Raw genomic sequence first — 19,797 nt, forward strand, 5'->3', positions numbered from 1 at the left:
AATTGTCGTTTTTCGCAATTTTTAAGTTACTCAAGACCCTTAAGGGAAGTTCATGTCCCTTAACTCTTCCTACATCTCCCAAAAATGACAATAATCAGGACTCAAGAGGGTTCAAGCACACGTTTATGTAAACTGTTATTCGTTAATGTCTGAATATTGTTTTGATGTTGATGCGAGGCGACACGAGGACACGGAGCCGGGTTCTGGTTACGGTTTTTGTTTTATTGAAGCCGCACAGTCGGTTCACAGCTGCCATGACAGGTACCGCTGCTGCACCGCGGACACTCCCATCTGCTGTGTGAACACGTGTGTGTGTGTGTGTGTGTGTCGAAATGACAACTTCAAAGCTTCAAAGTCAGGCGGCCCCGCGGCATCAAATAAGTTAAAACAAGTCGATCACAGAACGAAACAGAAATGCCGAACAGACTTAAAAAAAACAAACAGATCATCAAGCAGGCGCCGCGTGTTCCTCTTCACATGACGATGGATAATACAACAATAAATCACATGTAAACTGAACATTATAAACACAATGTACAGGATTAAGTTCAAGCTCTAATACTGACTAAAGGTAAAAGTGAGATCAGCTCAGGCCTCCGGCTCCCTCTGGTGGCCGACGGGAGAATTACACCAACGCACCTGGAGGGACGAGGCGGTTTCTGATGGAAACGGAGGATTTAAAAACGGGGTAATACCTCCTCCTCCTTCCTCTACTTCACTGCTGTTTTCCAGGAGTGAACAGGAACATAACGGACACTATGTTGAAAGGAAGCGTCCCGTTTCTCCCCGTTTCGAGTCCTAAAAACCCAGCGATGAGTCGACGTTTTATAACACTGGTTCCGGTTCCCCTCGTCTCAAAGTCTGGTGCTTAACACACGATATAAAGACGTCTAAACGTTTTGTTTGATAATATGTCGGCCAATACCCGTCTGGCGAAGTCTTTTACTTTGAAGGGTCGAAAAGGAGACGACTAAGCGTCCTGTTTTTCCTCTGAGAATATTTTCACCAATAATCTGAAAAGGAAATTATTGAGGGAACCGGATCGAAGGCTGTTTCTTTAAATCAACATTCATTTGAGGGAATTTGTTCTTTTTTTAGTCTAAACGGGCCTTTAAAGAGTTTGAGGATTCTTTCTTACCCGGGAGGACATTTAGTATTTTGGTATATTAGCAACATCTCTCACTCACACACACACACACACACACACACACACTCACACACACACACACACACACACACACTCTCTCCCTCCTGCTGCTTTGCTCCGTCCAGACATTTCAGACGGATGGGAGCAGCGAAGCTCCAGCTGAGCTGCTCCTCTTCCTCCTGCTCCTCCGGCTGCTCCTCTTCCTCTTGCTCCTCTTCCTCACATCAGAGACGAACAACAAAACCCCAAAAAGCGAAAATGTTATGCTAAAACATCACTTTCGGGAACGTCTCACGGTCCGAGTCGAGTAGAAACGCCCACGACGGACAAAAAAAATAAAAAAATAAAATTTTGTTTCGCTTCATCCTTGAAAAAAGGAAAAGATTTTACTCCTAAAGCGTTCATGACCATGAACTTTCGAGTCTGAATTACCAATTTAGCGGCTAAACAAACGTGAACATATAAGTGACAACGTTATTGCCTCATTATTAGTAGTATTATTAGTATTAATATCATCCTGTGACGCCGTGTTCCCGTCAGGTGGGACGGACGTTACCTCGTTGACGTTTCGGCGGCCATCTTTGTTTGGTCTGCACAGAAAGATCTCTCACAGGAAGCTGGTCTTGAGGACGTTACAGAGATGTTTTCTCCCCCACAAACACGTTCATGTGCGTCCGTGCAGGTGTGTGTACCTTTGTGGCAAACATTTGCCAAACCGACAAAATAAAATTAAAAGAAACAACTTAAATGCTGCTGCGGCCGCGTGTTTCACCGTCCATCGATCCAAAGCCCCAAAAAAGAGAAGGATTTCAGTCTCGTACTGCCGGAGGAGCCGATGGAGAAAGCAGATACAGGAGTGAAGGGAGGGAGAGCACCTCCTCTCTCTCTCTCTCTCTCTCATCCTTCACTTCTTCTTCTCTGTGTGACCCCTCCCCCTCCTTTCATCCCCCCTTCCTCTTCCTCCCGCTCAGCCTGGAGACGTTTCACATTTACATCACATTCTGAGATGATGAGAGCGCTGTGTACCTGTCAGCCTCGATGCAGCGCTGTTCATACCTCCAGGTGAGAAGGACACACTCTCTCACACACACACACACACACACACTCACACACACACACACACACACACACACACACACTCTCTGTCGACCGTGTGTTGCTTCCAGCTCGCTATAAACGGACTAATGAGAACACGCTCGCTTGTCGTCTTTCGTTTCCAACTGTTCCATTTCCCCCCCGCAGAGGATCATGGGATATTTCCTCTTTCCTGGCTGATCGGAGTCCTTCAGCTTCCAGATGCAGAGCGGGCCCCGCCCCGCCCCGTCCTGCCAACGTGCTCACGAGCAAAACGCACCGCAGAGCTACCGGAGCGTCCTTCAGCGGCTCTTTTTTGACAAGAAAAACGCTCGTTATCCGAGAAGAGACGAGCTGCAGACGACGAGCTGCAGACGACGAGCTGCAGACGACGAGCTGCAGACGACGAGCTGCAGACGACGAGCTGCAGACGACGGTCTGCGGCTTCAACACGGACATTTAAACATTCAAACAGAGAGTTTTGACCGGACTGTGCACGGCTAGACAACACTGAAATATTTAGATTATCATCGTCAATATCTGATGAGCGACGACAGGAGAAACTCACCGATACGCGCAGAACTCAAGCAGATTTTAAGCAGATTTTAGCAGATTTCTCGCCTCTTATCTGTGTCCTTTTGCGTCGACTTCCTCGCGAGAAGGCCGGTGAGCGTCCTTGTAAACAGTGACGACGTCACTTCATTCCATCGGGAGTCTTAGGAACTTTGTAAGCGACACGATTTCCTCTTTCCTCGTCATTTTTTGAGCACAGGAAGTGGGTGGATTTGTGTTTTCTTTGCTCTGCTTTAGCGTCGTTTAGCTGTGTCCGTTGAATCCAGCGGCGTTACAAAAAGCTTTGCGCTTCCTGCGCTGCAAAAATACCGCCGCAAGCTTTCTGCAGACCGGTGAATCCTGCGTCCTTTCCTTTTTCCCCTCGTCTCCTGCCTCCTAGCGGTGGGGCAGGCGTGGGCCGGTGCCCGTCGGCGTGACGGCGAGGTAGTTGGAGGGCACGTAGCCTCTCTTGCCGCCTCGCGCCTCCACCAGGCTCCACTCGGGGTTCCCGCGCTTGTCGTGAGGCTCCAGGACGCGGACGGGCTCGCCGGCCCGGACGGAGACCTCGTGGTTCCCCCTCGCCGCGAAGTCGTACGCCGCCAGCACCTGGAGGAGAGGAGAGAGGAGAGGAGTCGTTAAAAACAGAGGGAGGCATTGTTCGTGTCGTCATGGAGGTTCAGAAGAAGGATGAACATGAACATGAACATCCAGTGAATATTTGTTGCCGAAAAATAAATAAAATTCAGAGAAAATTGGAATGAAATTTTTTTTGTATTAATATTTTGAAGGGTTTTCCTTTTGCACAGAGGAGCAGCAACACACACACACACACACACACACACACACACACCCGGAGTCGGTCAACATCTGGTATTTAAAAGTGTCGGATATTCATCTAAAATCAACATTCAAGTAAATGTCAGATGAAAAGGACTCGCGGATCATCACTGTTACTACACACACACACACACACACACACACACACACACACACACACGCCAAGAAACGAGCATGACATCACACACATGCAAACACACTTTTGTAATATTCTCTGAAAAGACAAAATTCGAGTTCAAATTAGTTATGTCTTGACAAATCCCATCTCATCCACACACACACACACACACACACACACACACACACACACACACACACACACACACACACACACACACACACACACTCTGCAGCGGCGCTAATAGCCGGTTTCTCCGGCCGCTCGGTGTCGTTAGCGAACCCTTCACCTGCGCTCGCCTCTCGGCGGCGGCGTCTCCGCCCCGACGGGCGACACACCAATTAGCATTTAATTAGCATTTATTTTTTGCGGAGGCAGAGACGACGGTGATGGCGCCGGCGCCGACGGGGGGTAAAGCGGGAGGAGAGTGAAGCGAGCGCGGCCGTCGGCTGCAGGTGCTGAACGTTTCAGCTGCAGCTGCGTTTCTGATGGGAAGGAGAGAAGGAACGAGGAAGAGGAGGAGGAGCGCGGTGGCGGCGCCGCCCTGTGGTGACGAACGGCGGGGCCACTGACACGATGAAGGGGAGAGGGAGGAGGAGGATGTATTCATCACATTATTGTTTTGTTATAGTGTGTCACAGATCACAGAGGAAGCCGTCGCTCAAAGATGCCGCTGCTCTCTGAAGGCCGACGGCGACGCGTCGTCTCTGACGGGAGATGTGAAGAAAATATATATTTTAGAGTGGATTAAAAAGTAGAAAGGAGATGAAAAAAGATACGTTACATTAAAAAGAGAACAGAGCCTGTGTGTGTGTGTGTGTGTGTGTGTGTGTGTGTGTGTGTGTGTGTGTGTGTTGTATATACGAGCAGACTCAGGGTCATGAGGGATGAACGTTGGGAGGAGGAGGCATGAAAAAAAACCGCCTCTCTAAGGTCACTGGAACAATTACTCACTTTAACAGGCAGGATGGTGGCATATCTCACACACACAGACACACACACACACACACAGACACACACACTGAACTATTACTAACCCTAAAGGTGCAAAGTGTAAGATCGGGTCAGAATTTCAGTCTAAAACCTAAAAGCGATGAAGAAGTGATCAAACGGCCGAAATATCCTCACTTTACACAAATGTCCCCACAAAGATAGAAGTACCTGGACACACACACACATACACACACACACACACACACGATGCCGAACGCATTACTGCTTTCTCATCCACTCACCTAAATCTCCCTCCTGTGGACACACCCACATAAAAGCATCACAAATTCACAAGACCCGACACTCCCCCTCTCACACTCGCATGAGCTGCCCTTGTAAATCATTCTCACAACACACACACACACACACACACAGACACACACACAATCTCATCTTGCAGTGCAGCATAAATTAACTGCAACCGTTCACACAGTGACTCACTTACAAGGTTAAACAGCCAATTATGGACCTTTGCATGAATAACACGCACACAGACACACACACACACACCAGTGTGTCCTCTTAAAGATATGGAAAGACCCATGATTACACACACACGGCTGACCACGCAAAGAGTCTCTCTCACAGACACACACATGTGCACACACTAACACACACTACCAGTCAAACAAGTGACAGATTGATGCTTCCGCTGCAGAGCGCTGTCACATCGATCAGTTACAAGCTTTAGACACACACACACACACACACACACACGCACACACACACACACACACACACACACACACACACACACACACACACACACACACACACACACACACACACACACACACACACACACACTTTGGAGTCTGGTCCTTTAGAAACAAGCCCAAGTTACAGCCCCAGACTGTGTATAAGAAGTGGGCGGAGTCACCGTGATGTCACCCGTTTTTAGACGTCGCCATCTTGTTTCTTTTGCGACCGGACGTGATACGAGAGTAAAACCGACGCTTTATAAGACGTTCATAAGAAAACGACACGTTTCACAATTTAAAAACACAATGTGAAAGAGTTCAAGTTAAAAGACGAAAACACGAGCGACTCTCGGACAGGATGCCGCCGTGGTAGCGACCTGTCAATCACCATAAGCCCCGCCCTCGAACATAAATTACTAAATGAACATCCTGTTATATTGAAGAGGACTTGAAACTAGAGATTGAGACATAAACTCATGTTTACAATGTTTACTGAATACATCAAGAGAGAAGTAGAGTCATTTATATAGACTTCTATACAACCAGAGGAGTCGCCCCCTGGTGGTCAGGAGAGAGAATGCAGCTTTAACACATGAAGCATAGACTTCTATACAACCAGAGGAGTCGCCTCCTGGTGGTCAGGAGAGAGAATGCAGCTTTAACACATGAAGCATAGACTTCTATACAACCAGAGGAGTCGCCTCCTGGTGGTCAGGAGAGAGAATGCAGCTTTAACACATGAAGCATAGACTTCTATACAACCAGAGGAGTCGCCCCCTGGTGGTCAGGAGAGAGAATGCAGCTTTAACACATGAAGCATAGACTTCTATACAACCAGAGAAGTCGCCCCGTGGTGATTAGGTGAGAGAACTCAGCTTAAACACATGAAGCACAGACTTCTATACAACCACAGGAGTCCAGAGAATGCAGCTCCAACACACGAAACAGACTTCTATACAACCACAGGAGTCGAGAGAATGCAGCTCCAACACATGAAACAGACTTCTATGCAACCAGAGAAGTCGCCCCCTGGTGGTCAGGAGAGAGAATGCAGGTCAGAACTGGAGGTTGCCGCTTGTTTAAGATACAATCAATCAATCGATCAATCGATCACCTGGAAGCAGGGCCGGCTCAGCACCGTCAGCGTCTTGCTCTCCAGGGTGTACGAGTGTCGTCTCATTTCCGTCCCGCCATCGGGCTGGACGGGGTTTGGCGAGGGAGGCGGGTTTTCCGTCGGCTGGTGATAGCGAATCAGCTTCGAGGAAGGAGCGTACCCTCGCCGGCCTGCGTGCAACACACACACACAACACACACACACACACACACACACACACACACACACACACGGGTAAAGGGTATTATACATTAGGGCTAGCAGGGAATCACGAAAGTTTTATGTTTGAGATGCTGGAATATGAATATTTTCTTAATTAATTATCAGAAAATACAGTTTTCATCATCTACTTGTGTACTTTAGTAAACAGCATTCATCCTAACACATGCCACCTTTTTCAAACGTTAAATTCAACATCAAACAAAAACCCAACAAATGTCACCACATCCGATATTATCAAAAATCGAATTATGTTCATTAAAGCCAATTCTATTTTTATAACACGACCATTAACACTGGCCACCAATGTCTGCCGATGGGCCTCGTTTACTCACCTCCTATAGTACAACTGTACTTGTGTATATCTGGTTAGTTGCAGTAACACTCAACACCCACAAGATGGCGCCACATAGTTGCACTTAAGAAGCTTTGCTCTTGAAATAGAATATTTTACCTGCAGTGTCGGCCATTACTTGTTTTTTTTTAGCTATTTTAAACCCCAGTTAAACTCAAGTGAGAACTTTACCTGAGCAACAAAGATTGATGTAGAAGAAAAACATGAATAAACTGGACAGGTGTGAATTCTTTCAAGTCAATCGGACAATCTGGGCGAGTCCAACTTCTAGGGGGCGCTAGAGAGACATTTTTTTTGACACAGCCATGATGGTTCTTACCTCCCGCGTCGACCAGCCATCTCCGCTTGTCTCCGCGGGTGTCCGCCTCGCTGATGACGGCCACCAGCTCGCCTCTGGCCAGGTTCAGGTCCAGGTCCCTGCTGGACACCACCGTCCCCGACACCTGGAAGATCTTTCCTGAGCCGTGCGCATCCGTGAGCTGCTTCAGGCGCCGCCGAGAGGACGGACTCAGAGGCTGGCCGGGGAAATACAACAACAACAACAACAACAACAACATGGGGGAGAAAGAGTTATAGACGCACATTTCCACCCCAAAATTTTTTTAAAAAGTCATAATTATGAGATAAAAAGTCATGTGGGCCGAATTTATTATCATAATAATGACTTTTTATGAGATGACAAGACTTACTTATGAGATAAAAAGTCTTAATTATGAAATAGAAAGTCAAAATTATGAGATAAAAAGTTATTATGAGATTAAAAAAAGTAATTATGAGTGGGACGACTTTGTTATCATAATAATGATTTTTTTAAAAGTCGAAATTATGAATTACAAATTCATTATTCTGAGATGAAAAAGTCATGAGATAAAAAAAAGTCATGAGATAAAAAGTCAAAATTATGAGATAAAAAGTCAAAATTATGAGATAAAATCCAAATTATGAGATAAAAAGTCGAAATTATGAGATAAAAAGTCAAAAGTATAAGATAAGAAGTCAAAAGTATGAGATAAGAAGTCATTATTTCTGCCTCCAACTGGAAGCCATAATTTCACAGATGTGTATGTCATATCCTGAGATTAGTATCCTCTCAAATCCAATACTCCCAGAACAGAGCCTTCGTGTTTGTACCTTAAGACCTTTTTTTCGTTGACATTATGAATGAAACATTTGAAAATGAACCGTTGTGGGATAATTAATGGCAGTCCTTCCTGCAAAGACAGTTCATATAAAAACATTTAAACGTTTTCCGGGAAGCGATGGAGAACGCTGCGGAACGAGCAGCGCCAGAACATTCAGAACATTTTCACCCGTGATTTGTTTGTTGTTGAGTGAAGTAAACGTGACTCAGAATGAGCTCAGCAGTGAAGTCCACACTGATCATAACCTCATCGTTGTGAAGCTCAAACTAAACGTGGCAGGTTGTTGCCCGGCGGGTTTAAAGGAATGTGACCGAGTTCAAAGTCACCTGACAGCTGGCTGCCGAGCAGGTAGGACGGACGGGCGTGTGTGTGTGTGTGTGTGTGTGTGTGTGGTTAAGTTATGTGTTTAATGACTAGGAGAAACCAAAAGGAGGAATCGTGACATAATGATGACATGAACAAAAACAAAAACCTGTTGTCGATCATTGTTCTCTCGACAAATACAACACTGGTGCTACTCCAGAGTCATGGTCATGTGTTGCACTTATACACACCATGAATGTCTAAATAAATAAATAAATAAATAAATAAAAATATAAATATATAAATATATATACATATATTTACATATATATACATATATTAATATATATATAAATAAATATATATATTATATTCTTAGCTTCATTCGAGAACCCTTAAATAAAGTGTGGATGACATTCAGTAGTAACTGGTTCTACTGGGGCGAAGCAGCTGCTCCACCTGTCCGCCCTAAACGCCACTAAATGTAGACATGTTGTTATCTTTCTAATCTCTAACGTGCAGCGTTGTGTAAATGTTTGGTGTTGACATGTCGATGCCGGTGAAGCAGCTGAACTGTTTGATGTCATCGCAGAAAGACGTCGCTCAGGTTTATCTTGTCACGATATTGTTCTTTCATCCTCACGTCTGTCTGTCTTTTGACTTATAAAACTAGTTGTGGGTTTCAGAGGGTTACTGAAGTAAATTATGCATAAAACACACACAAGTCCCAACATTCTCGGTTCAATTGATCCATTTCCTGAACCCACCTGGACGACGGGAGCGTTGAGCGTGTGCTCCACGCTGCGACACAAAGTCTGCAGCCTGCTCGCGCCTTCCAGCACCGCCGACTCCGCCCACTCCCAGAAGGCAGTGCGGTTGAGAGAGCTGTGAGGGAGCTGTGAAGAAAAATTGGAAGTTAAAAGGTTTCTTTTTCGATGGAACATCATCGTCATCGTCTCTGAAACGCACCTGCTGAGCAAAGCTCTGGAACAGCTGCTCCATGTCGGCGGCCAGGTCTTTGTGCAGACAGCTGAACGTCCCCAGCATGCTCCAGATCATCTGCAGCGCCACGCCGTTGAACTGGGGCAGCTCGTTGAGGAGCAGCGTGTTCATCGTCCTGCGAGGACACAAAGAGGGTCACGTGAGAGTTGAAGGACCGACAATATTTTGTGTCGGTAGCTTAATAGACATCAGAGCAGACTAGGATGACGTGGTGTTCCCCAAGGCTCAATACTGGGGCCTCTTCTGTTCTACATGCTTCCACTGGTTCAGATGATGAAAAACAATGTGTGTTGTTATAATTATGCAGATGACACACACGTCTACATAACTATAATCACCAGGGGACTAAGCTTACAGACCAGATAATAATACAGCTGGAGTCCAGGTGGAAATTGGACAAACAGCCGGCTCTACCTGTACGTGTTGGCCACGTCCTGTTCCTCGTAGCTCAGGTTGGATTTGGCTTCGATCAGCTCGTAGTCCAGCAGCTTGTCCAGACGTTTCCGGATCAGGTTCCTCGGGCCCACCAGGAGGTCCCGGAGGGCACACAGCGGCTTGTGGATCAACGTCCTCATCCTCTTCTCCTGCGTGGAAATACGGACGGTGTGTTTATCCTCAAAACAAACGCCGTCAAAACAAATACTTTTGTAACTGCAGGGTTCATACACAGTTTGACCAAATTTTCATGACTTTAAACCAAATTTCCATGACTTTAAACCAAATTTCCATGACCAAACACGTAGTAAAATCTGGGTGCAAACAGTAAAAAGTGATAAAATGTAGTATTTAAACTAAAAATTGAGGATTCAAAGCATACAATAAACCTGAAATGACACAAATGAATGAGAGACAATAGTTTGACTAAAAGAATAAACATTTATACAGATGCCTGTATGTATGCCTGCTTATATTTTGAGCCCCTTTCTTTTAAAAGCATATTAATAATATGAAAATGGCGAGTAGACTCACAAATGTGGGCAGGATCCACTGTCTGAGAGCGGTCGTGATCTCCTTGTAGCAGAGAGGCGCCTTCTCTCCGTCCATGTCCAAGTCAAACTCCTCAGTTTTGCAGGACAGAAACGCCTGCAGAGCAACAAAGAAGAAGAAGAAGAAGAAGAAGAAGAAGAAGAAGAAGAAGAAGAAGAAGAAGAAGAAGAAGAAGAAGCCGTCAGACCCCGTCAAGCCTTTTTTTTTTTAAATATATAGCGAGATTACAGATGTTAAAGTTTGCTTTTTGTTTTCGGTTCAAAATAGAGGTCGTAAAGTTCTCTTATTTACAAGAAAATAGTCACTAATCTCAGCAAAAGGACACTTTGCTTCATCTAGGGATGAATACAAATAAATAAATAAAAAACAGCAGGGATTGTATGAGTAGGAAAATTAAAAAAGAGAGGAGGATACAGTGCTGATCTGTTGATTGGGGATAGAAAGTGGAAAAAACTGCTTTAACCTGCGATAATTATAGAAGATACACAGAAAGTCATGTGTTTTGACCTCAGGGGCCTCTGAGTTTGCACAGTGACTCATAAACACATTTAGAATAAGTATCCCGCTATGAGCCACTTGTTCCACTCCTCCACCGGCCATGAGTGACCACAAAGTGGTGAAGATCCAGGACGGGCTGAGGGGAAACTTCTAAATGAAGCCAGTTCTCCAAATTCAAAGCTACCGAATTATCACACAGACTTCTGGATAATAAAAAAGGCGAGATAACTCGGGTGAAAGCGCTATCGCATTAGTCGGCATGGCCTACCTGCAGGTGGTACAGGTACGTCTCCACGTTCTCCAGCAGCTCCAGGATCCCGTGCTCCAGGACATAGAAGAAACCTTCCAGAGCGTCGAACTCCTCGTCCACCAGCTGGAGATCCAACGTGCAGAAAGACACGCGTGTGTTAATGCAATGAGATGAAAAAAAGGGCTTTAAAAAGCCATTTTAAAATCACATACAGTCTTTTCTGATCTGTGTGATCGGCCTTTATTTATAATACTTTTAGGTCAGTATAGCTGCTTGTGATTTAAATGCTCAAAGAAGCCAAATTGTATTTGAGTTTATTTTAAATCCCTCATCAATTAAGTGTTAGTTAAATGCTTTAAATATACAGTAAATAATGCAGACATAAAATATGTTTATTTGGTTGCAGTAAGTCGGATTTCTATCTTTAGCTGCTAGATGAGAAGAACAGTTTAGCAACCTACAGTCTTTTTAATATAATAACTTTCACCAAACCCTGTAAATATTGCTCTCAAGTGCAGTTACGCAACATCGGTACATTAGTACGTTCATCATTAATTTCTAGTGAAACACAAAAGGTTCAACTAATCCCTTCTCCTCTAAGGCCGAGCCAGCTCTTGTTTCATACCACCAAGTTACAGCAGACTGTTTTAAACGACTCATTTCTTCATATTCTACAGCGTTTGCACTGCAGCTGAAACCTACAATGAAGAAATGAAGCCGCAGGAGGCGGAGCGGTGGAGGCGGAGCGGTGGAGGCAGCGGTTCGGCTTCAATAACACACATCACAGATTACATTTTCCCTACAGATCAACCATCGACCCGCTGCACGCCTTCCTGGAGGGAGGACGCCTCCAAGAAGGCGATCCGTCCCTCAGAGGCCTGCAGGAGTTGCCTCCTGGTGTGAGCCCCCCTAGCAGGGTAACGGGCACCCTGTCGTTTCAACTCCCTAGTACCTTCGGCGCGATTCCGGTCTCGTGTTTGAGGTGCTGGCTGAGCCTCGCCGTCTTCTTCGCGATGCTGTGTGTGTTGAGGCGGTTGATCTTGTCCTTGATGGTGAGGGTCTCCGTCTTCTTGTATTTGTCAGCTGCAATCACAGAACAGCGGAGGGGGGGGGGGGCGTCAAGTTAATGTGCAGGAAAGACAATTTTTATGATCATAGCGGTGATCAATGTAACACGCGACGAAGGTCTCACCGACTTCTCTGAAGCGCTTGTACTCGTTGATGCGGTAGTTCAGGGCGATGGAGGTGTGGGCGGTCCGCTCCAGGAGAGCGTACGCCGGGTGGCCGGCGTCCGTGTGCTTCTGGATGGTCTGCAGGAGGAGCGGGTAGCGGGCGATCCGCTGCACCGGCATCACCAGGAAGAAGCTCAGCGAGGTGGCGTTCACTTCGGGCCTGCAGGGGGCGGAAAGAGTCAAGTTTACGTCTCGATTTTTCACGTTTCAAAGAGAGAGAGAGAATAAAAAACGCACGCCGAGGTCTTGATGACGCGGACGATGTCGTTCCAGAGCGCCTCCTTCTGCTTGTAGCTGTTCTCCAGCACCGTCACCTGGTTGTAGTTGGACAGGTATTCCCTGTAGGCCGCCTCGATGTCCGCGGAGAGGCTGAGGAACGAGTTGCCTGTCGGGGGAGGCGAGATTTAAGGAACTTATCTTTGCGAATACGAAAGACGGCTCATGCCGCAGACGGACAAATAAATCAATGGCCTCTCTATGACCACGAAGAACAACATTTAAAAAAAAGTAATTAACTTTCCCTCCTCCTCTTCTAGATCACCACGTTCTATTAAAATGAATTCTTCTGCATCATTATTTTTGGCTTTGGCACCCTCAACGTGTAAAAACCACCTACTTTATTATTATTATTACATGTTTGTTATTATCTTTGACCAATAAAATATGAGTAAGGATTCAAATCAAACTGTAAGTGTTAAAGTTTCCCTTTTAAAGCTGGAGTGCAGGATGTTTAACGCGCCTCCCCCGAAACACATTGAAGTTAGCTGTTAGCTTTGTTTAGCTTCTCACAGGACTGTGACATCCAGCTCTGATAACAAAGAGGTGTGAAGGTCTCCTGTCGGCAGCTGTGATCAGAGCAAAGGGATCTGGGGAGGAGGAAAACTGCCACTTCCTGAATGGTCCTTACAGAGCGTCTCCAGGAAGTGAGGGTCTCCTGGCTGAACCTGCTTCTGGTCCAGCAGGTCGAGGAGGCGACTCGACACGTCGATCACGTCGTCGATGTCCAGAAACACGCTGTCCAGGTTGGCCGGAGGAGGCTGCAGAGGACCAGGAGGGTTTGATTAAATGAGCAGAATCATCTACCGCGTTACAAAGACGTCGGCTTGGGCTCTGAGCCCCGTGAAGCCCCGTGTAGCCTGGTTTCACTGCGGTGGAGTCCCAGAACAACTGGGAGGAAGTTTTATGAATAATAATATTTTTTAATAATTGATTATTTTTTGAGCAGTTCCCACAATTTGTGATTCATTGGGAAAACTACTGCAAAACAACACTTTTCAAGCAAAAGGGGAACAGAAAACCAAACATAAAATATATAACAAATACAAAATACTAAAATAATAACAATTTGAATTTAAAAAAAGTAAAATTTAAAAATATGATACATAATATAACAAATAAAAATATGATATAAATTAAATTAAATTAAAAACAATTTAAATTATATAATTTATTATTATAATTATATTAAATAACATAAAATATATATTAAGTAAAAAATTAGGTAAATAAAAAAAGGATAAATTAAATAAATTTAAAAAAATCTCTGTCTGTTGTGTCTTTCTGCTCCCGTGGGAGAACAATGCTGCCGTCCAGCTGATAAAGGCCGTTTTGTTGTGCTGGTTTCTACAGGAATGACACACAGTGGGTGTGTGTGTCTGCTGGAACGCTGAACAATCTGCACAGACAACAAACCGGCAACTTCCCCGTCTCACAATGGCACCATTCACTCACACATCCATTCCTCTGTCCGGCCGTCCTTCCCCGTGCCGCTACCCTCCGTCTGTCCTCCATCCATCATCCATCATCCATCCCACGTTACCCATATTTCTAACGCCCTCTTCTTCAACTCCATCTTTCATTTGCACACATAACGAGGACAAATCTCTCTCTTCTTAAAGTCCGTCTCCCCAGGTGGTCCTTGATTATCCGCCAGTTAATTTCCCTGAACGACGTCATCATCCCTTCCACTCCTCCCTCCTCGTTTTATTTCTCTCTTTTCCCCTTCATCTCCCGTCCACCTCGCTGCGTTATCTTTCTCACGCTCATCCATGGCTTCTTCCGGACCATAAAGCCTCGATTCAATTATGTTTAACGGGAACGAGGCCTCATTTCATTACCGCCGCGAGATAATAAACCATTATTTAGCCGTGATAAGCAAAACCTCAGACGTGTAATGGAAAGCTAGGACGACAATAAACAACGGAGCGACCGCCATTCAACATGTTGTGATAACATTTTAATTATAAAGTCCGATCTAAAAGTGTCGTAGCGAAATAAAAACTCTAAACAGAACTGAAAGAAATCTTGTTGTGGTCGATAAACGGGAAGGACTTAGTTTTCTGATAAAATAAATAAAATAGAAAATATGATATGTACATAAAACATATTTTAAAAATATGATATATAATAGAAAATAAATTTATGAATAAAATAAAAACATCCTATATAAATAAAATAATTTGTATACATTTAAAAAAATAGAAAATATGAAATATAATATATATAAATAAATTAATATTAGATATATACATGCAATAAATTAAATAAATAGAAAATATGATATATAATATAAAATAATATGTGTAAATTTAAAATGATTTTTAGTATAATAAATATAAATAAAATCTTCACTTAGCAAATGCTGCTGAATTGATGCTCTGAATCTCCTACTTTAACACAAAAAACATATTATTTAAAGAAATAAAAGATTTTAAAAATGTCCGCTTTGCTAACTCTGGCACATTTACAGTGATGTTTTATTTAAATGTGCACACTGTCCTCAACAAATAAACCAATAAAATAAAAAAAGTCCTGCACACTAGCAGCACAATTAATGCTAAAACCTCCACTTCCAGCTCCTGAGACATGTCTTCACCGTAAATATCTGACGTTTTACAGGTGAAAACAATAGAAATAACCAGCAGCTTGAGCTGCTCCTACCTGGAGCTCCTGCAGGTTGTTCCTGATGGTCCCGGTGCTCATCCGCAGCAGCCGGAGGTAATTCCTCTCCGAGTGGACGAGCTCCTCGATGGCCAGCATCTGCCTCTGGGCGGCCCTCTCTTTGGCCGCCGCTTCCTCCTCTTCACGCTTCTTTTTGGCCTCCTTGTCCGACCGCTCCTCCTCCTCCTTCGCCGGCGTCGAACTCCCCTCGGAGAAGCCGTCCGTCGCGTTTATTTCCACGGCGAGCTCGGAGGTCTCGGCCGACGCGTAGAGCTCCTCGTCCGCGCTGAAGGTCTCGTCCCCGAACAGATGTCCTTCCTCGTCCTCGTCCTCCTCAGCCTGGAGCTTCTCCCTCATTGGATCTCTGGTGGCGGCCGCTTGAGGGAGCGCCAGCGTAAAGGAGGAGGGCCGAGGCCTCCTGTGGACCTCCATGGCTGCCGAAAGAGAAAATACACTTTTTAGATGGTTTGATTTCATGCTGACCAATGGATTTCCCTCATGACTTTTCACCAAATTTCCATGACTTTAAACCAAATTTCCATGACTTTAAACCAAATTTTCATGACTTTAAACCAAATTTACATGACTTTAAACCAAATTTACATGACTTTAAACCAAATTTACATGACCTTTAACCACATTTCCATGACTTTTAATCAGATATACATGAATTTCAACCAGATTTAATTGACTTTTAACTACATTTCTATGACTTTTAACTACATTTCCATGACTTTTAACTACATTTTCATAACTTTTGACCAAATTTTCATGAGCAAACATTGTGTGAAATCTGTGTGTAAACAGTAAAAAGTAATAAAATGTAGTATGTAGTAAATGATTGTCATGAATATAACACATTTTTATGACTTTTACAGGTTTTCCATGACCGTCAGAACCTCAGTTCCTCACAAGAAATCTCATTTATAGTCACTGTTTAGCATCTTTTCGAAGCGTCTTCTGGTATTTAGCAGCATATTGTGTTAAGCCCCGCCCCCATTATTGATTCTCTGACTGTCCTGTGAAGGACAAGCTGTGCATTGGTGTCAAATGTCCTCATTCCAGAGTGGACGAGATGCACAATAACACTGGACGACAGCGGTGTGGGGGGGGGGGGGTGACATGAGGTCGTTGACGGTTGTGTGGAAATATAACGTTGTATGTATATATTTAACTCAATATAACAGCTCGAAATAGAGGAAGTACAAAACAACTGGAAAAGATGAGCGAGCAACTTGTGTGTGAGTGTGTGTGTGTGTTTCCTGTGTGAGCACCGCTCAGTGACACACTGGTGTGACTGTGAGGGAAAAGATCTACTTCATGGGGATGAAACATGTCCAACGCTTCTGCTGTTAAAAATACAACTTTTATGGAAACATTTGTCTGCAATTCATAGAGTAACTATTTACAAAGAACAAAAAAAAAGCAACAAGTGTGGAGTTTATAAAGCACCGACCCCTTCAGGTCATCTGGGACGGGTCTACTTCCTGGATCTGAGACCCTTAAAGACCTTTAAATCCTGATTGAAGACTTTTCTGTTTGCTGTTGCCTTTAATGAAACCAAATTCAAGAGTATTAATGAATTTCTTCATCTCATTTCTTAAACTGCACGGCAACGTTTCTTCTATTTTTTAGCTTTTTAATGTTTAAATGAATGTTCTTAAATCTTCTTTCCTCCTGCGTTGTGTTGTAATGAAGCACTTTGAAATCGCCTTATTGTCCAAATATGCCATACAAATAAAACTCTTGCCTATGAAGAAAGTTATCGTCATTAAAAACTGTTATTCACCGGCCACAAAAGGTGAAGAAACAGTAGTTGGACATCTGCTGCTGGATGTGGAACTTCCACATGAAGATTTCTAGAATTTCAAAGTAACGAAAAACGCTCCTGGAGAGTATTTTAGGGTTTGATCGCATCACTCAGGTCGCAGCGGGGTGAGCAGCAGATGTGATTGTTTTACACTGTTGACTTCACACAAACACAGATGTGTGTGTGTGTGTGTGTGTAATTAGACACCCCCACCTGCACAATCTGCACTTTCTGGACTACGGGCTCCTGTTTTTCTTAATGTCTTTTTTGTGTTTTTTTTTATATTTATCTTGCTTGTTGTATACAAGTACGAGGAGCAAAGTGTAACCGCCGTCAAATTTCATGTATGTGCCATTTTTACACGGCCATTAAAGCCGATTCTGATTATTTCGTAGCACTTAAATAGCGCTTACTCGTTGCACTTTGTAGTTTAACGTTCTTGAAGAAATTCGTACTTTCTTGATTCTTGTTGGTCTGAGTTTGTTCTCGCGCTTGAATGCAGCGACGTCACACAAACAGAGTTCCTTTACATTCGTTGCAGCTGGAGCACAAAGTCAAAAAAACTGTTTTTTTGTATTGCAGGACACCGAGAGGTGCTTCTTACAGAAACGCTCCCACACCGTGAGATGTCTTCTTTAGGCCGCGTATCATCCGTACGTCTTGACTGACTGGACTGCACTGTGGCTTTTCTGCAGGTGTCCACCCCTTTTAATGTTGGTAAAGTCCTCTGTTTTTAATCCGACCCCTTTTAGGATTTATCTTTTCCCACAACAAAAGAGGTTTAAGGGGGTTTAGCAGCATATGGCAACAAGAGTTGGGGACAAACACTTGAGCCGGCGCTGTTTGAGGACAGAATTCCCCAAACACTGTCCTCACAAGCTGCCTGCGTGATCAGATGGGACCTGGATTTAAATCTAAAGATTTAAGGTTAAGGTCTTGACTTAACAACTAAGATCTTCACCAAAAAAAAAAGAGGTAAAACACCGATAACCTTTCTGAAACCACGGCGTTGCAGAAACGGACGGCGGCAAAAAAGACGACTCTCAGAAGTCGCAGGGACTTTTCTTTACGTCCTGAAACCAGAGCTCGCCGGCAGAAAGAACCCTAAAGGAGAACGCAGGAGAACGCTCCCCCCCTCCTGCGCCGCCGCCGGCGTTCTTGCACCAGAGTGACGGAGAACCGCTGAAACGTTCGCATGAGCTCAGACGGCGTTTACCTTGAGCGAGGTCCTGGACTCAGCTGTAGGGAACTTCTCTCTCTCTCCGTCTCTCTCTCTCTCCGTCTGTTGCGCTCCGTCCCGACTGAAGTAGAAATCTGCTGCAGAGGAGCCGCTGCTGCAGTGACAACACACACACACACACACACACACACACTGGTGTAAGTTTCTCCAGTGACTCACACACACCGAGCTGCTGCTGCTGCTGCTGCTGCTGCTGCTGCTGCTGCTGCTGCTGGGCCTCATGCGGCACGAGTGTGTGAGTGTATATTCACGTGTGTGTGTGTGTTTGTGTGTGTGTGTTTGTGTGTGTGTGTGTGGGGGGGGGGGGGGGGGGAGGAAAACACAGTGTAAAAGTGTGTGAGGAGAAAAGGGGGGAGGGGGGATGGGAAGTGGAAAGGAGGGTGGGCCGGTTATTTTGTAGAGGAAAGAGAGAGGAGGGGGAGGAAAGGGTGGCCACACACACACACACACACACACACACACACACACACACACACACACAGACACACACACACAGTGCTGAATGAGCTGATTGACTGCAGCAGCCGGTGGGAAGCGGCACTCACTCCAGGCGGCAGCCGATTGGCCGGCAGGGTTCTTCACAGCGGAGCGAGGGGGGGAGGGGCCAATCTCACGGACCAATGAGGACGGAGCCTTCGAGTGATTGAAGTTTTCCTCTCAGGGGAAACAAAAGCACGGCGGGACGTCCCATCCTCCTCCAAATTGCAAAGAGAGGGAGGATCCACTGGTGTTTTCTGGTGGAAAAGGTAACAAAAAGAGAGATTTAGGGCTCACTCCCTTTGGATGTTTGTTTCAGCCGGAAATACATTTTTAAAAAAAAGAGATGTACGGTCGTGGTTTATCTGAAACAATAAAAACAAGGCAATTAAAAAAAGAAGTCCTTTCACTTTCGGTTCATGTTAAAAGTCTCTGAAGCTGCACAGCCGGTTGAATAGAGACGGTAAAAGCATGAAAAATGCATCCCATCATACATGACTCATGTCTGCTGCTGCGCTGTGGGCTTTGCAGGGATTTGGAAATCCTACCTGAGGAGCTAAAGCTGCAGATTCACTTCTTAAAACACTTTTTTTCGTATTGCTTTTTCGTCTTTTCATGGTCTTTTATGCAGTTCTTTTGAGCCTGTTTTTTTTTCTTTATTTTACACTACAGTTCAAAAGTTTGGGGTCAATTAGAAATGTCCTTATTTTTCAAAGAAAAGCACAGTTTTCTTCTATGAAGATAACATGAAATTAATCAGAAATACACTCTATACATTGTTTATCTGGTAAATGACTATTCTAGGT

The 19,797-nt window shown here is 44.6% G+C and overlaps 1 protein-coding gene across 1 annotated transcript; it reads right to left on the reverse strand.

Moving 5' to 3' along the window:
* Positions 1-201: 201 nt before the first annotated feature.
* On the reverse strand, positions 202-19,080 carry arhgef37 (Rho guanine nucleotide exchange factor (GEF) 37). Its single transcript, XM_068572026.1, has 15 exons — positions 19,060-19,080; positions 18,491-18,608; positions 15,465-15,898; positions 13,432-13,561; positions 12,762-12,909; positions 12,485-12,684; positions 12,245-12,375; positions 11,311-11,415; positions 10,527-10,640; positions 9,972-10,141; positions 9,525-9,672; positions 9,323-9,451; positions 7,430-7,625; positions 6,537-6,706; positions 202-3,379 (listed from the first exon to the last, which is right to left on the reverse strand). The coding sequence occupies exons 3-15, from the start codon at positions 15,894-15,896 to the stop codon at positions 3,170-3,172; spliced, it is 2,283 nt and encodes a 760-aa protein (XP_068428127.1). The 5' UTR covers positions 15,897-15,898; positions 18,491-18,608; positions 19,060-19,080; the 3' UTR covers positions 202-3,169.
* Positions 19,081-19,797: the final 717 nt, after the last annotated feature.

Source organism: Clinocottus analis, unplaced genomic scaffold (assembly GCF_023055335.1).
Source record: "Clinocottus analis isolate CAN_PGR_092001 unplaced genomic scaffold, fCliAna1.0.p SCAF_1, whole genome shotgun sequence".
Classification (NCBI taxonomy): Eukaryota; Metazoa; Chordata; class Actinopteri; order Perciformes; family Cottidae; genus Clinocottus; species Clinocottus analis.